Source organism: Triturus cristatus, chromosome 2_1 (genome assembly GCF_964204655.1).
Source record: "Triturus cristatus chromosome 2_1, aTriCri1.1, whole genome shotgun sequence".
NCBI classification, from domain to species: domain Eukaryota; kingdom Metazoa; phylum Chordata; class Amphibia; order Caudata; family Salamandridae; genus Triturus; species Triturus cristatus.
Window position 1 is genome coordinate 173,334,966 of NC_140581.1, and position 14,482 is coordinate 173,349,447.

The window sequence follows — 14,482 nt, forward strand, 5'->3', positions numbered from 1 at the left end:
CCATGTGGAAGAGCATGTCCCTCTAAACCCTCCCTGCTAATGTTCATTTGTACCTCTCCTCTCTCCTGATCAATGGTACATTACATTTCTCATATATTCGATTCTTTACTGCATCTTGCCCCCTTGCTGGAAGTGTTTGTCATCCTCCACCTCCGAGAGTTCCTATCCAATGGGCATCTCTTGGCTCATATTCCCCAATAAGCACCTACGAATCCATTTAGCTACACGGTGAAAATGCATGAAAATCAGTTGACTGGTTGCAATGAATTGTGTTCATAATTGATTAACACCATCCAGAGAATGGTAGTCTGAGTAGCTATTGTTTTGTGACTCTTTTTATGTGCATTGTTGATATATTTGATGCAGTATGAGCGGTCAAATGCAAACCATTTATTCCATAACTACATTTGTTTTCATATTCTAGGTCATTTGGACACAGGATTTCTAACAAGCGGGAAATTGAGTTCTGGAACTGCACAAGCCAATGAGGAGATAAAGATAGCCACGTCAGACAGTGAAGTAGAGATTGTAGGAGTACAAGAACATGCAAGGTACGACGTCAACAAATTTGTGCTTTGTTATGGAGAAACTAAATATAATTAATGCAAAGAGATTTTCCTCACCACGTTGGTCTATCTAGATTCTCAGAGTTCACCAGTACAAAGCAAGTTGAAAACTGTTGTGGCCATTAGTATATTCTGCACCATATGAGTTTGCTCTGTTCCAAACCATTCTCCTCCCCGCTTTCCTACATTTTGGTTACCACAGGTTAAGCAATCTTATAATCCAACTTTATTTTTCATTTTTTATAGCGCGAACTTGACCCGAATCGTGTATCGGAGCGCTTTACATAGCAACAGTTGCATTACATGAGAACACATTCATTTTTGAAAGGCACGGGGAGATTAAGTGAATTGCTCATAATCACAGGATGTTCAGCGTCATTGCAGAGACTCGAACCCAGATTCGAGGTCGACTGCTCTAGCCGTTAGGCCAACTCCTCTCCCCTTTGTCTTGTACTCATTTCTGTGCTACCTGGTGGCTACTATCAAGGCTATTGGTCGACATGACCATATTCGCATCAGTGTACCTAGTGAATCTGCTCTATTTTTGTAAATCATAACCTACATGTTTTAAGTTACCTAGAAAATAGCATTCAGCTCCTCTTCCTTTTAGTCTTTCATGTCATGAGTACACCATCATGTTGCAAGTCTCCTAGTGCATGCAGGCCTGCTGCATGCCAAGCTGAAAATTCAGCCAACAGTGTCATCTTGTTACCTCTGGGCATACCTAATAATGAAGTTGCAGGGGCGCAAGGTGTAATATGTTTGAGGAATAAGCAGCGACAGAAGCAACAATAGGCCACTTGAAGTATTATAGGTTGAGGTCAGGTTGTCCTTAGCATGGATGGAGAACGTCCAAGTCAAAGGGAGGACCATTTGCTGCAGTGTCCGAGAGGTGTAGTCCCGCCATCCAACGAGCCACCCACTGCATCTGTGACGCTAAGTAAAAATGCTCCCGGTTAGATACAGTCAATCCACTCTGGGTCGATGGTAGGTACAGTTTCGAAAGTGCCACTATACAACGGGATGTATTCCATGTAGGGTCACAAAGCATACGTTCAAGGGAGCGAAAGAAGGATCGGGGGAGATATAGTAGCAGATTAGTGAAATAATAAAGGAGATGCGGGAGCACCACCATTTTTGTGAGGGTAAACTCTACCGGCAACTGACAGAGCAAGTGTCTTCCAGAAAGACATCTGCGACGTTAAGGAAATGATTGCCCTTCTTCAATTACCGTCGAGCAGGTCCCAATCAGCATGGTAAATCCAGATGCCCATATAACGGAACATAGATGGTTGTCAAGTTACAGGAGGTCCATTATTTGAGATCTCCAGGTCAGGTTGACTGGGAATGAAGAGGAACAAACAGGACTTTCCCCAATTGACATGCAGCCCAGATACATGTGCGAATTGAGAGAGGTCAGGTATGACACCCGGGACAGAGCAGATCTCTCTAGCGTACAGCAGCAGATCATCTGCATATAATGATATATATATATGGTATTCGGAGTTTTATATATGGCAAACTTGACCCGAAGGTATCCGAGCACTTTACATGAGCAACTGTTGCGTTACACAAGGACACATTCATTTTTTAGGCACAGGGAGATTAAGTGATTTGCCCAGAATCACAGGATGTTGAGCGTCCTTGCCGAGACTTGAACCCGGTTCTCCAGATTTGAGATAGACTACCCTAGCCCTTAGGCAACATCCTCGTCCCAATTATATAGCTTGTACTTGTATACCCCATGACCCTGACGAAGCATGAATGGCAAGAGCTAGAGGCTCTATGGCTAATGAGAAAAAGAGGTGAGAAATAGGGGCAGCCCTGACTGGTGACTCTACAAACCCTTATTGGTACAGAGACAAGACTTCATGTTAAAACCCTTAAGATCGGTTTAGCATAGAGAAGTTTCATCATGCGGATGTATCTGGGCACAATGCCATATCGTGAAAGGACCTCAAAATGATAAGCCCATTCAATAGTATCAAATGCTTTCTCTAAATCAAGGTCTAAGTACCCCGATCACAGCCATACATAAGGGGCATATTGCAATAGTTGGAAGGGGTGGCGTAAATTAGGAGGTACTCCTCCCTTTGATGCTACCAGTAAACTCCCGCTACCTGCATCTAAGCCCAAGCTTGCTGCTTCAGGAGACACCCAACACCCTTTGTAGGTCTCGCCTGACCCAGCGCATGCGCTGGTCTGGTGAGACATTTTGTGAGGGCTCCAAAAAGTGCTACCAGCCTAACCCTACAGTGCATGTGCGCGGGCGCGCGCGTCCCGCTTTACCGAGATTACTTTCACTTTTGCTGCCGCACGGCCGCTTTGATGTTTGATCGCGATCACTTTTCTCCGTGAGGCTTCAATAGATTGCACCAGTTAAAACCAGCATTGGCATAGCCAATAGGTCTCGCTTTTGGGACTTTGTGTTTAGTTATGCAACTGTTGCATGGCTAAACACTTACAAGGTCCCAAAAGCGAGACCTATTGGCTATGCCAGTGCTTGTTGTTCTTGGCAGTTGATCAAAAGATACTTTCTGCCCTAATTGGTCCTAAATTTCTTTCTGCCCACCCTGCACCGGAAAGCCTGGTATTTTCTTTGTCCTTGGCAAAGCAACTCTAATGCTTACCTCACTCCTGACCTTGAATCAAAGTGTCTTGATGCTATGGCATGGGAGATCTTTGTGTTATTAAGCCTTGTCCTGCCTTCTTTAAATCCCACATGACTGTTGAGGTGATATGTCCACACACTTTGAGAGATGGTCAAAGTGGCTATCATCAGCCTTCCTATCTAATTAGAAGGACCCTGTTTGATTTTTTTTTTAATGAACTTGGTTCCGACAAGCAGAATCTGAAGTGCAGTTTGGAGTTGTCTGACACCATAGGCACATTTTATGTTCATGGGCATGGTGGTACTTAGGCATTCCTGAATGCACTCTATGGCTTTTCCATAAATAACCAGATGACCCTCGTAGTCCTGCCCTTTGACTTGGAAACACTTTTTATGGAAAAGGCAAACTTTTCCATGGAGCACTTCAAAGTAGGTTGAACACTGTGCGCTCCTTGTTGCTGACATCACATGCAAGATGATTTCTCAAACAATATTGCTGCAAGAACTCTGCCATCAAGATAGCGATAGCCTTAGTCAGTGCAATAAATTTAATCTGTCCTTCCCCGCCCACAAGTTTCTGGTCGGACAGAGTATCTCTTCTTTTGTGGACCAATAGAAGAACTGGACAAACAAGTGCGTACTTTTATGTCCCAGTCTTTCAGTTTCATAGGCACTATCTCCACTTCAAAGTGGGTTTCCCGCATTGACAGTTTACAGTGCTGCCCTTTGGCCTCAAGATGACTCCTCAGATTTGACCAAAGCAATGATGGAAGTTGAGTCTTACATTCACGTATTTACGTACTTAGATGACAGGATGTTGAATGTGAATTCACCCCATTAATCTTTCACTATGTGGCACACACTCTGGGATTCTCTGTAAATCATCACAATTCCTACTTCTCTCCAACTCTGTTCTTGCTTTTCATTGTAACAATCTCCTCCTTTGGAGGGTCCTGGACATTTAAGATATGGTCTTTATGTTTAGGACTTTGATGAATCGTCCTCTTTTAAATGCTCTACCTATGGGCCTTATGGCTTTGTGTATCCTCTTTTTCAATTTTACAGGATGAGTATCCCATTTCTGCTGCTTTGAGAATATGTGCCATGGTGTCCCCAAACCTGCAATGGTCGATTTGGCCTGTCTGCCGTTTTGACAACCCCCACTTTCTTTGACGTAGACGACCATGTGACAGATGCTCCCACCTATGCTGAAGCGCCCATTTGAGGGTCATGAGTTTGTGACATTTGGTTGCCAGGGGAACACTGCATGGACATGAACTTTCTGCAACTGAAGACGATCCACCTTGTCTTGAATGCCTTTGCCCCTCCTGTTAAGGGTCAGGTGGCAATACCACAGCAGTCCAATAGCTAGACAATCATTGGACAATAGGGTACAGGAACATCTGTTTGGAGGCCTTACATCTGTGGTAGTTGTCCATGGAGCCTTACTGGTGGCAGCACACCTGGCATGGAAACTGAATGCACTGGTGAATGCTTTAAACAGGTCTGTGGAAGACCACAAATGGGTTCTTTCTGACTTTAAGATTGTTTCCTTTTCATAGTTGGGGCTCCTGTTAATTGAGCTATATAAATTTGTCCTCTCCAGTTGATATCTCTTGTTCAGTGTCTACAGTTTCTTCATGATCTTTTAGAACTCAATGTTCGTGTGCTTCAAAAGCTGGTCTGGTCCTCCCCACCGGCCCTCAAACGCTCTGACTTCATGTGTGAAGGTTGAGTGGTGCCAATTGAATGCATTTAATCTTCTTCAGATGTTGCAGATATTGTCTTTGATGTTAGTCAATCAAATCAATTTATGATGCCGGAGGCAAATTCATTTCTTAGTGTCATGGGAGAGCCTTGATTCCTTCAGGACTCTCCTTTCTGATGTATTTTTTAACTTTGCATTTTCTCTGGCCCAGTAGGGTCTGCTGTATCTACTGTTAATTGCTACTTGGCCATGCGGTCTCATTTCTTGTGTCTTCCTGACCACCCCTCTCACTTTAGGTTGGTCAGGTTTCTTAAGGGTTTATTATACAAATTGCCTCACACTAATTTTATTATTTGATAGTGGGACTGAAGTGTGTTGTGATATTCCTTACCGTATTACTATTTGAGCCTCTTCACAGTTGCTTTTTGTGACTGTTGACCTTGGAGACTAATTTTTTGATGGGCATTACATTGTCTTACAGGGGCAATAGTGATAGGCTCTGGTGATCCAGCCATCTAACACAACATTTTACCCTTCTTGCCCATTGTGCTGTCCACAACCCATATCTGTCAATCTGTTACTGGTCTCTTATTATTTCTTCTTGCTTGGACAAAGATGGATGATTATCTTTTCCCTGACTTTGCTTAGATTAAGGGTCCAGCTGTGACAAACTGCACTTTTTCTTGTGAGGTCACTCTGTATGAATTTGAACATGCCGTGGTGAAGAGGTAACAGCCTGGATGTTTTAGGGCCCACTCTAGTAGGGCCAAGAAAATATCCAGGATGCTATCCAGTGTTTTTTTCAGTAACTGACGTTTGTTATGTGGCTACCTGGTTTTTGCTTCATGTGTTTGCCAAGGAAAACTGTTTGCCTCGGCAGTTTTGCATGATTTTCTTGTCTGATTGGCACTTCTTAGTGCCACCTGTTGGGTACTGCTTTGTGACAGTTTCTTAAGATTAGGTGTCTGGGGAAGAAATAACCGCTGTGCCAGATAACTTTTTATGGTGTATAATCTATCTTCTGCAGATTATTAATCCCCCCCCCCCCTTCTCTCCTTCTGAGGTTTGCCCAGTACTAGAAAGGTTCCACTGTAGTTTCGGGTTGATACATCTGTCTAGTTTCCTGCTTCAGAGGCTTTTGTGGCCGCCAGGAAAAAAACAAATGTAGGATCTGGCACAAGCGAGGAGGCACTGTATGTAGTTGGATCTCATCATGTCCAAGGCCATTGGACCCTTGAGTGGAGTCCTCTTGTGCCTCCTGGTGATGCTGAGATCTCTTGCTTGTAAACGGTTATAGGATTAAATCTGGACCCTGGTTATCTATATAAGGTGAGAAATCTGCAGGCAGATGGAGTAACCACCTGTCTTACTATCTCATAATTAAGGGTTTGATAAACTAAAGAAAATTCTCTGAGATTTTGAATGCGTGTACAATTTTTGAATGCAATAATTTAAACTTTCTCCTCTTTTATCCAAAGTCATATTTTCAGAGAGGTTATGGCTACAGTAAAAATAAATTGTTTCTCAGTTTTTAAATCTAGACTGCTGTCGCTCAAGATTTAACTTCTGTAATAGGTCACAGGCAACAACTACATAGTGTCTGCACCAAGCTTTCACAACCAAACTTAAAGTATCCCCCCGAATCAAGAAAAAGTCACCCACACACTCATAACCAGCAGAATGGACTATGGAAATGCACTCTATGCCGGAATCAGCAAATCTCTGCTTCGCAAATTCCAGACCATACAGAACGCCGCAGCTAGACTCGTCCTCGGCATCCCTCGACAAGAACACATCACCCTCCACTGGCTCCCTGTCGAGAAGAGAGTAACATGCAAGATACACACCCACTCCTTCAAATGCCTCCACAACACCGGACCCCAGTAACTCAACAAGAGAATCTAATTCCATGTACCCAAGAAAAACCTCCGATCCGCTGCCCTTGCCGAAACCCAGCGTATCTGCAGAGCCAGAACAGGCAGACGAGCCTTCTCCTACATCGCGGCCAAGACCTGGAATGAGTTAGACATCAGACGAGTCCCCTCTGAATATCTTCACCAATACCCTCAAGAGGCATGGCTCTTCAACTGAACGGAGGTGCTTACTCCCCCTCTCCCACCCCAGCGCCTTGAGAACCTCACAGGTAAGTAGCGCGCTTTACAATTCCCTGATTGATTGAGGTGTGTGATACTCGAACTTCTGATAGTGAAATGGTCTATGTATGTTTTTTAAATGCTTCTGTTTTTTTTTTTTTTTTTTTTAATTTTTATAACTGTGCACACAGTACGTTATGGCGTGCTGTCAATGTAGCCATCTGTAATTTTGGCCGCCCATCTTGAAAAATATAAACTCTATTCACCATGCAGGTATGTTCTCAAGAGTCAGTTGCGCTAACAGGCCTTTACCTGGTTCTTCACTTCTTCCCACTATTCATCAGGTGAGTGGGGAGATAGTGCTAACAATAGGCCATTTTCTCTTTCCATATCTGTAGCCCGTATCTCGGTGACATGCTAGGATAAGCTTTACACATGAAGCTCTAACATCTGTCAGGTTTGTGTTGAATGAATGAATGATTTAAATAGGTTAAGGAAGCGCAACACTGCTCCACCTGGAGCACCCGAAGCTAGGTTAAATGAAGAGCAGGAGTCTAACTGCCCTATCAGGACAGTAGGGTCTCAAGGAAGAAAAGAGATCCTGAGTCGTATGCCTTTAAAGAGATGTATCTTCAAGAGACCCTTAAAAGCGGACTCTGAAGAGGTACACCGAAGATGTTCAGGAAGGGAATTCCACACATTGGGAGCTTGCAAAATGAAGGATCAACCACCTGCTCTTGCTTTGTGAACCCTAGGGATACAAAAAAGATTTTAGTTCGCCGATCGCAGGGTTCTAAAGGGTCAATACTTTCTGATCTTATCCTGAACATAAGCAGGGCCCATCTGTTGTTACCACCCTATGAGTGATCATAAGTGCTTTACATTTTACTCTGTGGCCAATTGGTAGCCAATGAAGAGCTCCTAGTCACTTCCACAATGAGTTTCTTTTTGGAATGTTCAGAACCAAACCGGCCGCGTTCATTGTCTGTACAACCAATATGGCGCTCAGCCAATACATTTCCACACTTGGGTTAACGGGTGTCTGTGAAGGCTTGTAACCTACAGTATGCAGAAGTGAACCCTGTGTTCACACACTTAGGATGGCCTGCAGCTTTTTGTAGACGGGGTTTCACCAATGGAATAAAGGTCTGACTGCTGCACCTTCTAGAATGTATTTTAGGCTTAGACTTTTCCTTTCCAGACCAAATTTCACATACTGTCGAGTTTCCCAATTTTAAGTGAATCTTTGCCACTTATTTTGTTACAACTTCCATTACCCTCAGTCACTTGTTCTGCTCTTAACGTTTCAAATCACCCCTTCTGCAAACGTATCCCCATTTTACTCCAGTTATTACCTCTCCCCCTTACTTTTGTTTTAGTCGCCTTGTGCGGATTCTTGCGGAAAAGGTATGTTTTTAAAACTGTAGTTCTTGTAGCCAGTCCATTGTTAAGATACTCGGTGCTACACAGAGTGTACAAAAACGCGGCTCCCGCTCAAATTAAAGATTTTTACGTGGCCATGCGCTGCATGTTTGAGCGGAACAATCCCGTTAGTGAGCCCTCGGGCCCCGCGGGATCGGGTGGGGCCCTATCGGGTTCGTCGGCTTCGGCCACAACACCGGTGGGGCCTCAGGGATTCGATCTCGGATCCGGTTCGATGCCAATCATGCATGCGTGACCTTCCCCGGTGTCGAACCCGAAGTCAGCACATGCCCCATCCTCATCCCCGACGACACGGGGTCTAGTGACACAGATTCTGACGTCGACAGAACCCAGGGGTTCTATGTTGTCGCCTGAACACTTTGTGGACGTCCTGGGCTTAGGAGAGGAATGGGAGGAGTCTGGAGACCCATTAAAGAACCAGGATGTCTCTGAGGAGACTTTGGACTGGTATGGGGAACTTGGGGAAGCCAGTGGTCTGAATACTTCCCCAGACACTGGCATGCTCTCTCCACCTACAGTGGCTACCAAGGAGGGAGCGTCCTATGCCATGGTGGTTGAGAGGGCAGCTGAGGTCCTTGGACTGGAGCTGCCCTCAGTGCAGGTTAGGACTAATCTCCTGACCAAAGTGCTTCAACCTGGGGCTTCCACCTCTGCACCCCTTTTGCCCTTTAATGAGGCACTTACAGACGTCTTTCTAGGAACATGGTCTAAGCCTAGCACAGGGGCTCCTTTGAATAGGACGATTGCACGCTGCCATCGTCCAGCTCCGGGCGACCCAAAGTTCCTCAACCAACACCCCACCCCGGAAAGTTTGGTGGTGCAGGCCTCTACTTCCCAGGGTGCATTCCCTTCTGGCCCTCAGGATAGGGAATCCAAGAGACTGGACTCATTTAGAAAAAAAGTTTTCTTCCTCCAGTCGGGCATTGTGGTCGGTGAATACCACATGCTTATTGGGCTGTTTCTACCATTCTCTTTGGGAGACGGTTGTGCAGTTGCGGTCACAAGTCTTAAAGGAGGCTGTGCTCTCCCAAGCTGTCATGGATGGGAGAAATGCAGCAAAATTCACTGTACGGTGTGGTTTGGATACGACCAATTCGCTGTGCAGATCAATTTCAACGACGGTGGCCTTGAGGCGCCATGCCTGGCTTCGTACAACTGGCCTCTCAGGGGATGTCCAGTCCAATTTGATGGACATGCCCTTTGATGGAACCTGCTTTTTTCCTCGTGGCCAGTGTTACTTTAGCCCCTTTCCAGCTGCATCAGCCCTATCCTAGCCACCGTCCCGCTCAGGCTACCCAAGCAGTACGTGGACGCGGTTCATTCCGGCCTCAGAATGGGCGCCAGAAGTTGTCAGCCATACTGCCGCCTGCAGCCGCAGCCTCCAAGCACTCCTAGGCTGATTCTGCAGGACCACACCACACTACTCTAGTGGGTGGGAGAATGCGTCATCATCTCCCCCTCTGGAGATCTATAACAACAGAAAAGAGGGTTTTGCAGATCATCCAAGAGGGCTATTCTCTTCCTTTCCTTTCTTTTCCTCCTACTATACTGCCAACTCTGGAATGGCTGGCGGAGGATCCTTTGAAGTTGCTCCAAGAGGAAGTTACAGCTCTTTTGGCCAAGAGAGCTATAGAAAGAGTCCCAGCTTCAGAAGTAGGTGGTAGCTGTTATTCCCGCTACCTTCTGATTCCGAAGAACAAGGGCTTTGGCCCATTTTGGATCTTCGGACCTTAAACCTCAGCCTCAAAAAGGAGAAATTCAAAATGCTCACATTGGCTCAGGTCTTGTCTGCCCTAGACCAAGGAGACTGGGTGGTGGTGTTGGACCAGCAGTATGCATATTTTCACATTCCCATTCTGCCAGGCCACAGTCGTTGCCTGCGGTTCAAGGTAGGCCACGATCACTTTCAGTTTACCATGCTCCCCTTCGGCCTTACCAGTGCCCCTCGGGTGTTAACCAAGGTGATGGCAGTGGTTGCAGTTCATCTGCGCAGGTTAGGGTTTTCAGTCTTCCCCTACCTAGACGACTGGCTGTTGAAGGCTTCCTCGCCCCAGGTACTCGTCTCCCACCTTCAGATTACGGTGTACCTCCTGCATTCGCTGGGGTTCTCTATAAACGTGCCAAAGTCACACCTGACTCCTCAGACGCTCCCTTTCATCGGTGCAGCTCTGGACACAGTGCAGTTTCAGGCTTATACTCCTGAGCAGCGAGTCCAGGATATTCAGGTTATGATTCAAATATTCCAGCCTCTATCCTGGATTTCGGTGAGCCTGACGCGGAGGCTGTTGGGTCTCATGGCCTCCTGCATCCTGTTGGTAAGACACTCCAGGTGGCATATGTGGGCTCTGCAGTGCGACTTGAAGTTCCAATGGGCACAGTATCGGGGAGTCTCACCGACGTTGTTCAGATCTGGGAAGGAACTGCGAAGCATCCGCAGTGGTGGTTAACGGACTGCGATTGGGTCAATGGCAGACCTCTCCCTTCCCCAACCAGATTTCATAGTTGTGATGGATGCGTCACTTCTGGGTTGGGGCAGCCACATGGGAGAGACTGAGATCAGGGGTTACTGGTCTCCGGGGCTCCATATAAACTTGTTGGAACTTCGAGCGATTCAGTTGGCATTGAAAGCATTTCTTCCCTCTGTCAAGGGGAAGTTAGTGCAGGTGTTCACGGACAACACCATCACCATGTGGTACTGCAACAAGCAAGGCGGGGTGGGGTCGTGGACCCTTTGTCGAGAGGCCATGCGTCTTTGGGCATGGCTGGAACAGCGGGGCATAACCCTGGTGGTTCAACATCTGGCAAGTTCTGTGAACACCAGGGTGGATGATCTCAGCCGTTGATGCCTTCAGGATCACGAATGGCGTCTCCAGGCGTAGGTGGTGCAAGGTCTCTTTCAGCAGTAGGGAGAACCTTGGTTAGATTTGTTCGCCTCTGAAGAGAACGCGCAATGTCAGCAGTACTGCGTGCTGGAGTTTCCAAGGCGGCTATTGCAGGGCGACACGTTTCGTCACATCTGGAGCTTGTACTCCTTTCCGCCCATACCACTCCTGCCCAGGGTTCTGAAGAAGATCAGGAGCGACCAAGCCCAAGTCATCCTTGTGGCGCCGGACTGGGCAAGGAGAGTCTGGTAACCAGAGCTTCTGAGCATGAGTGTCGATCCTTCGATCAGGCTGCCTCTTCGGGCGGATCTTCTGTCGCAGCAGCAGGGGAGGGTTCTCCACCCGAACCTGTCAATTCTGCGCCTCCATGCGTGGAGATTGAGCGGCAGCAGTTGATGGCTTTTGACCTTCCTCCCGAAGTGTGTAATGTTGTTCTGGCGGCCAGGTGGCCCTCCACTAAGTTGTTATACACCTGCCTTTGGCAGAAATTGTATTATACTGTACAGAAAGGTCTATTGACCCTTTTTCTACTGTCCTTTTGTTCATTTCTACTCTTGCCCAGCAGAGCTCTGCTTTGGGAACACTCAAGGGTTACCTTTCTGTTCTGTCTGCTTTTTTTGCAGCTGCCAGACCAGCCTGCTCTCTTTAAATCTCATATTGTAAAAAGATTTCTGAAAGGGTTGGTTCATTTATTTCCAACTACACCCTTTGTTAGGCCACAATGAGACCTAAATTTGGTTCTCCGTTATCTAATGTGCGCTCCTTTCGAGCCTTTGCACAATTGTCCCCTCTGTCTGTTCATCATCAAAACAGCCTTCTTAGTGGCGATTACATCGGCCCAGAGGGTGAGTGAATTGCAGGCGTTATCCAGCTTGCCTCCTTATCTTGTGTCCTTTCCGGGCAAGGTGGTGCATCATTCTTACCAAAGGTTGTGACTCCATTTCATCTGGGCCAATCCATTACTTTGCCCACCTTCTTTGCTCCTCCACATCCCTCTAAGGAAAAGGAGCGTCTCCACCGACTGGACCCAAAAAGAGCGTTGTCGTTATACCTTGACCGCACAATTGAGTTCTGGTGGATGATCAACTCTTTGTGGGGTATGTGGAAGCAAAGAAGGGAAAGGCAGTGCAGAAAAGAACCATCTCTCGCTGGGTTGTTCTCTGCATTAAAATCTGTTATGACTTGGCGAAGAAGCAGCCTCCTGAGGGATTAAGGGCCCATTCCACCAGGGGAAAGGCTATAACTACAGACTTGGCACGGGGTGTCCCAGTCCAAGACCTCTGTCAGGCAGCGACGTGGGCATCGTTGCACACGTTCGCAAAACATTATTGCCTTGATGGTCAAGTGCGCAGGGAAGGGCACCTTGCCCGCTCAGTCTTGCAAGACTTTTTAGTCTAGTTCATGAGTCCGCAAGCCACCTCCGGGATGGTATGGCTCGGGTATCTGATTCACAGGTAAGGTATCTGCAGCTAGAAGTCTCTATCAGATGAACAAGTTACTTACCTTCGGTAACACATTATCTGGTAGAGACTCTATCTAGCTGCAGATTCCTTACAGTCCCACTTATGCCTCCCTGTTATGCAAACTGATTTAGTAGGTCTAGGGTTTCTCCCCTTTCAGGGCCCTAGTTTTGCACAAGTTTACGTTGGTCGCATCGTGACTCTGCGCTTCTGGTGTGGAAAAACGAAAAGTACTGACGTCCGCACGCCTGAGTGGCGCCTATGTAGACACCGCAACGCCATAACAGATGCCGACTAAATCATGCTGAGCCGAATGGAGCCACCCAACGTTATGCGCAAGGGGTATTGCTCAGCAAAAGTTTCTGGGTCCAGCCTGACTCCTGGGGAAATTCAAAGGTAAGGAATCTGCAGCTAGATAGTCTCTACCAGATAACGCATTACCGAAGGTAAGTAACTTCTATTGTTGGGCTCGGATGATTGCAAGATGTTTTTCTTCAAAGAATGTTTTCAAGTCACAAGGATGTCTGACTTCTCCTCTTGGTGATACAGCGCATAAGTATCGACTTCAGTGTTGGATTGCTTTTTCTGCGGACTGGTTCGGATGTACTCTCACGCTCCAGTTCGAGATAGTCTTGGGTTTCCTTTGGTTCACCGTTAGTTCATCTTATTCAATGTTATTGTCTAGATCGTGTAGATTTTCTTCCATCTCAAGCTTGGAAACAATCCGTTGCATCAAATTTATTGATTCGCCTTAGCCGCCCTCGGGCCACGCCAGACTGTCTCTCTTTTCTACCATTCAGCTCTACCTGAAAATGAGCTGCTAATGTAATGTCCTGTGTTCGGTTTTTGCTCGAACTGCCACCCAAAATACCCCTATTGAGAAGACACCTGTGAGGGTCCGCAGGTCATTTCAGTCTAAAAAGACACCTCAGGACTGATGTGCGAGATGTCTAGAAATGTAGTGCAGAGACTACACTCCAGATATCTTCGGCCAGTCCGAAAAGGAGGAAGAAAGGTCCTCAGCAGCAGTGGAGTCAGTTTGCATGCAAGACTGGGATTTCCAGTCGGACACCAAGCAAGTTCCAGTTAATAGGCAGTCCTCAGAAGATATCGGACCCAAGTACAATTAGCCCCTATCCGAAGCCCCAAAAATTGACTCGAATTGATAAAATTGGTCACAGTCCACAGCTCTTCAGCTCCGACCACTCCGGCACCGAAAGTGGAAGTCATCGGCACCGAAATGTTACAACTTTGGAACAAAAAAAAAACCCAGTCAATTCTCGAAACAATGCAGGAACGGCTTGATCTGAGACAATAAAACATTGCAAATTTAGTCAACAACACCTCCAAAATCTAAAATACACCTGCCTTTTGAGGAAGCCATTACTGATCCTATTTTGCCTCCAAAGAAGGCAAACAGGACATTGCCACAAGCCCTCTACATATGACTATCCCTACTTCTCCAACTCCACCCAAGTGGGAGAGGGCCCACACTCTGCAGTTATCGCACCTAGCACAACAAAATCTGGTGCTTAGCAATACATCACAACATTTGTCACCTAGCGGAACCATGTACCAGGGACAAGCAGTTTAGTTGCAGACCTCCTCAGCAGGACGCAGCAACAAGTACATGAGTGGGTAATCTACCTCCCAAATACTGCAACCATAATTCCGCAAATGGGGGTTTCCACAAATAGACTTTTCCAACCCCAGAAAACA

General features: G+C 46.5%; 1 protein-coding gene across 3 annotated transcripts in view; it reads left to right on the forward strand.

Annotated features, from left to right (window-relative positions):
- ARK2N (arkadia (RNF111) N-terminal like PKA signaling regulator 2N) overlaps positions 1-14,482 on the forward strand; it is a 269,417-nt gene that overhangs the window by 201,916 nt on the left and 53,019 nt on the right. For all 3 annotated transcript variants that reach the window (XM_085629249.1, XM_085629231.1, XM_085629240.1), the window contains one exon: positions 425-551. In XM_085629249.1, the coding sequence (XP_085485375.1) occupies positions 425-551 (127 nt within the window). The remainder of the gene's footprint in view (positions 1-424; positions 552-14,482) is intronic.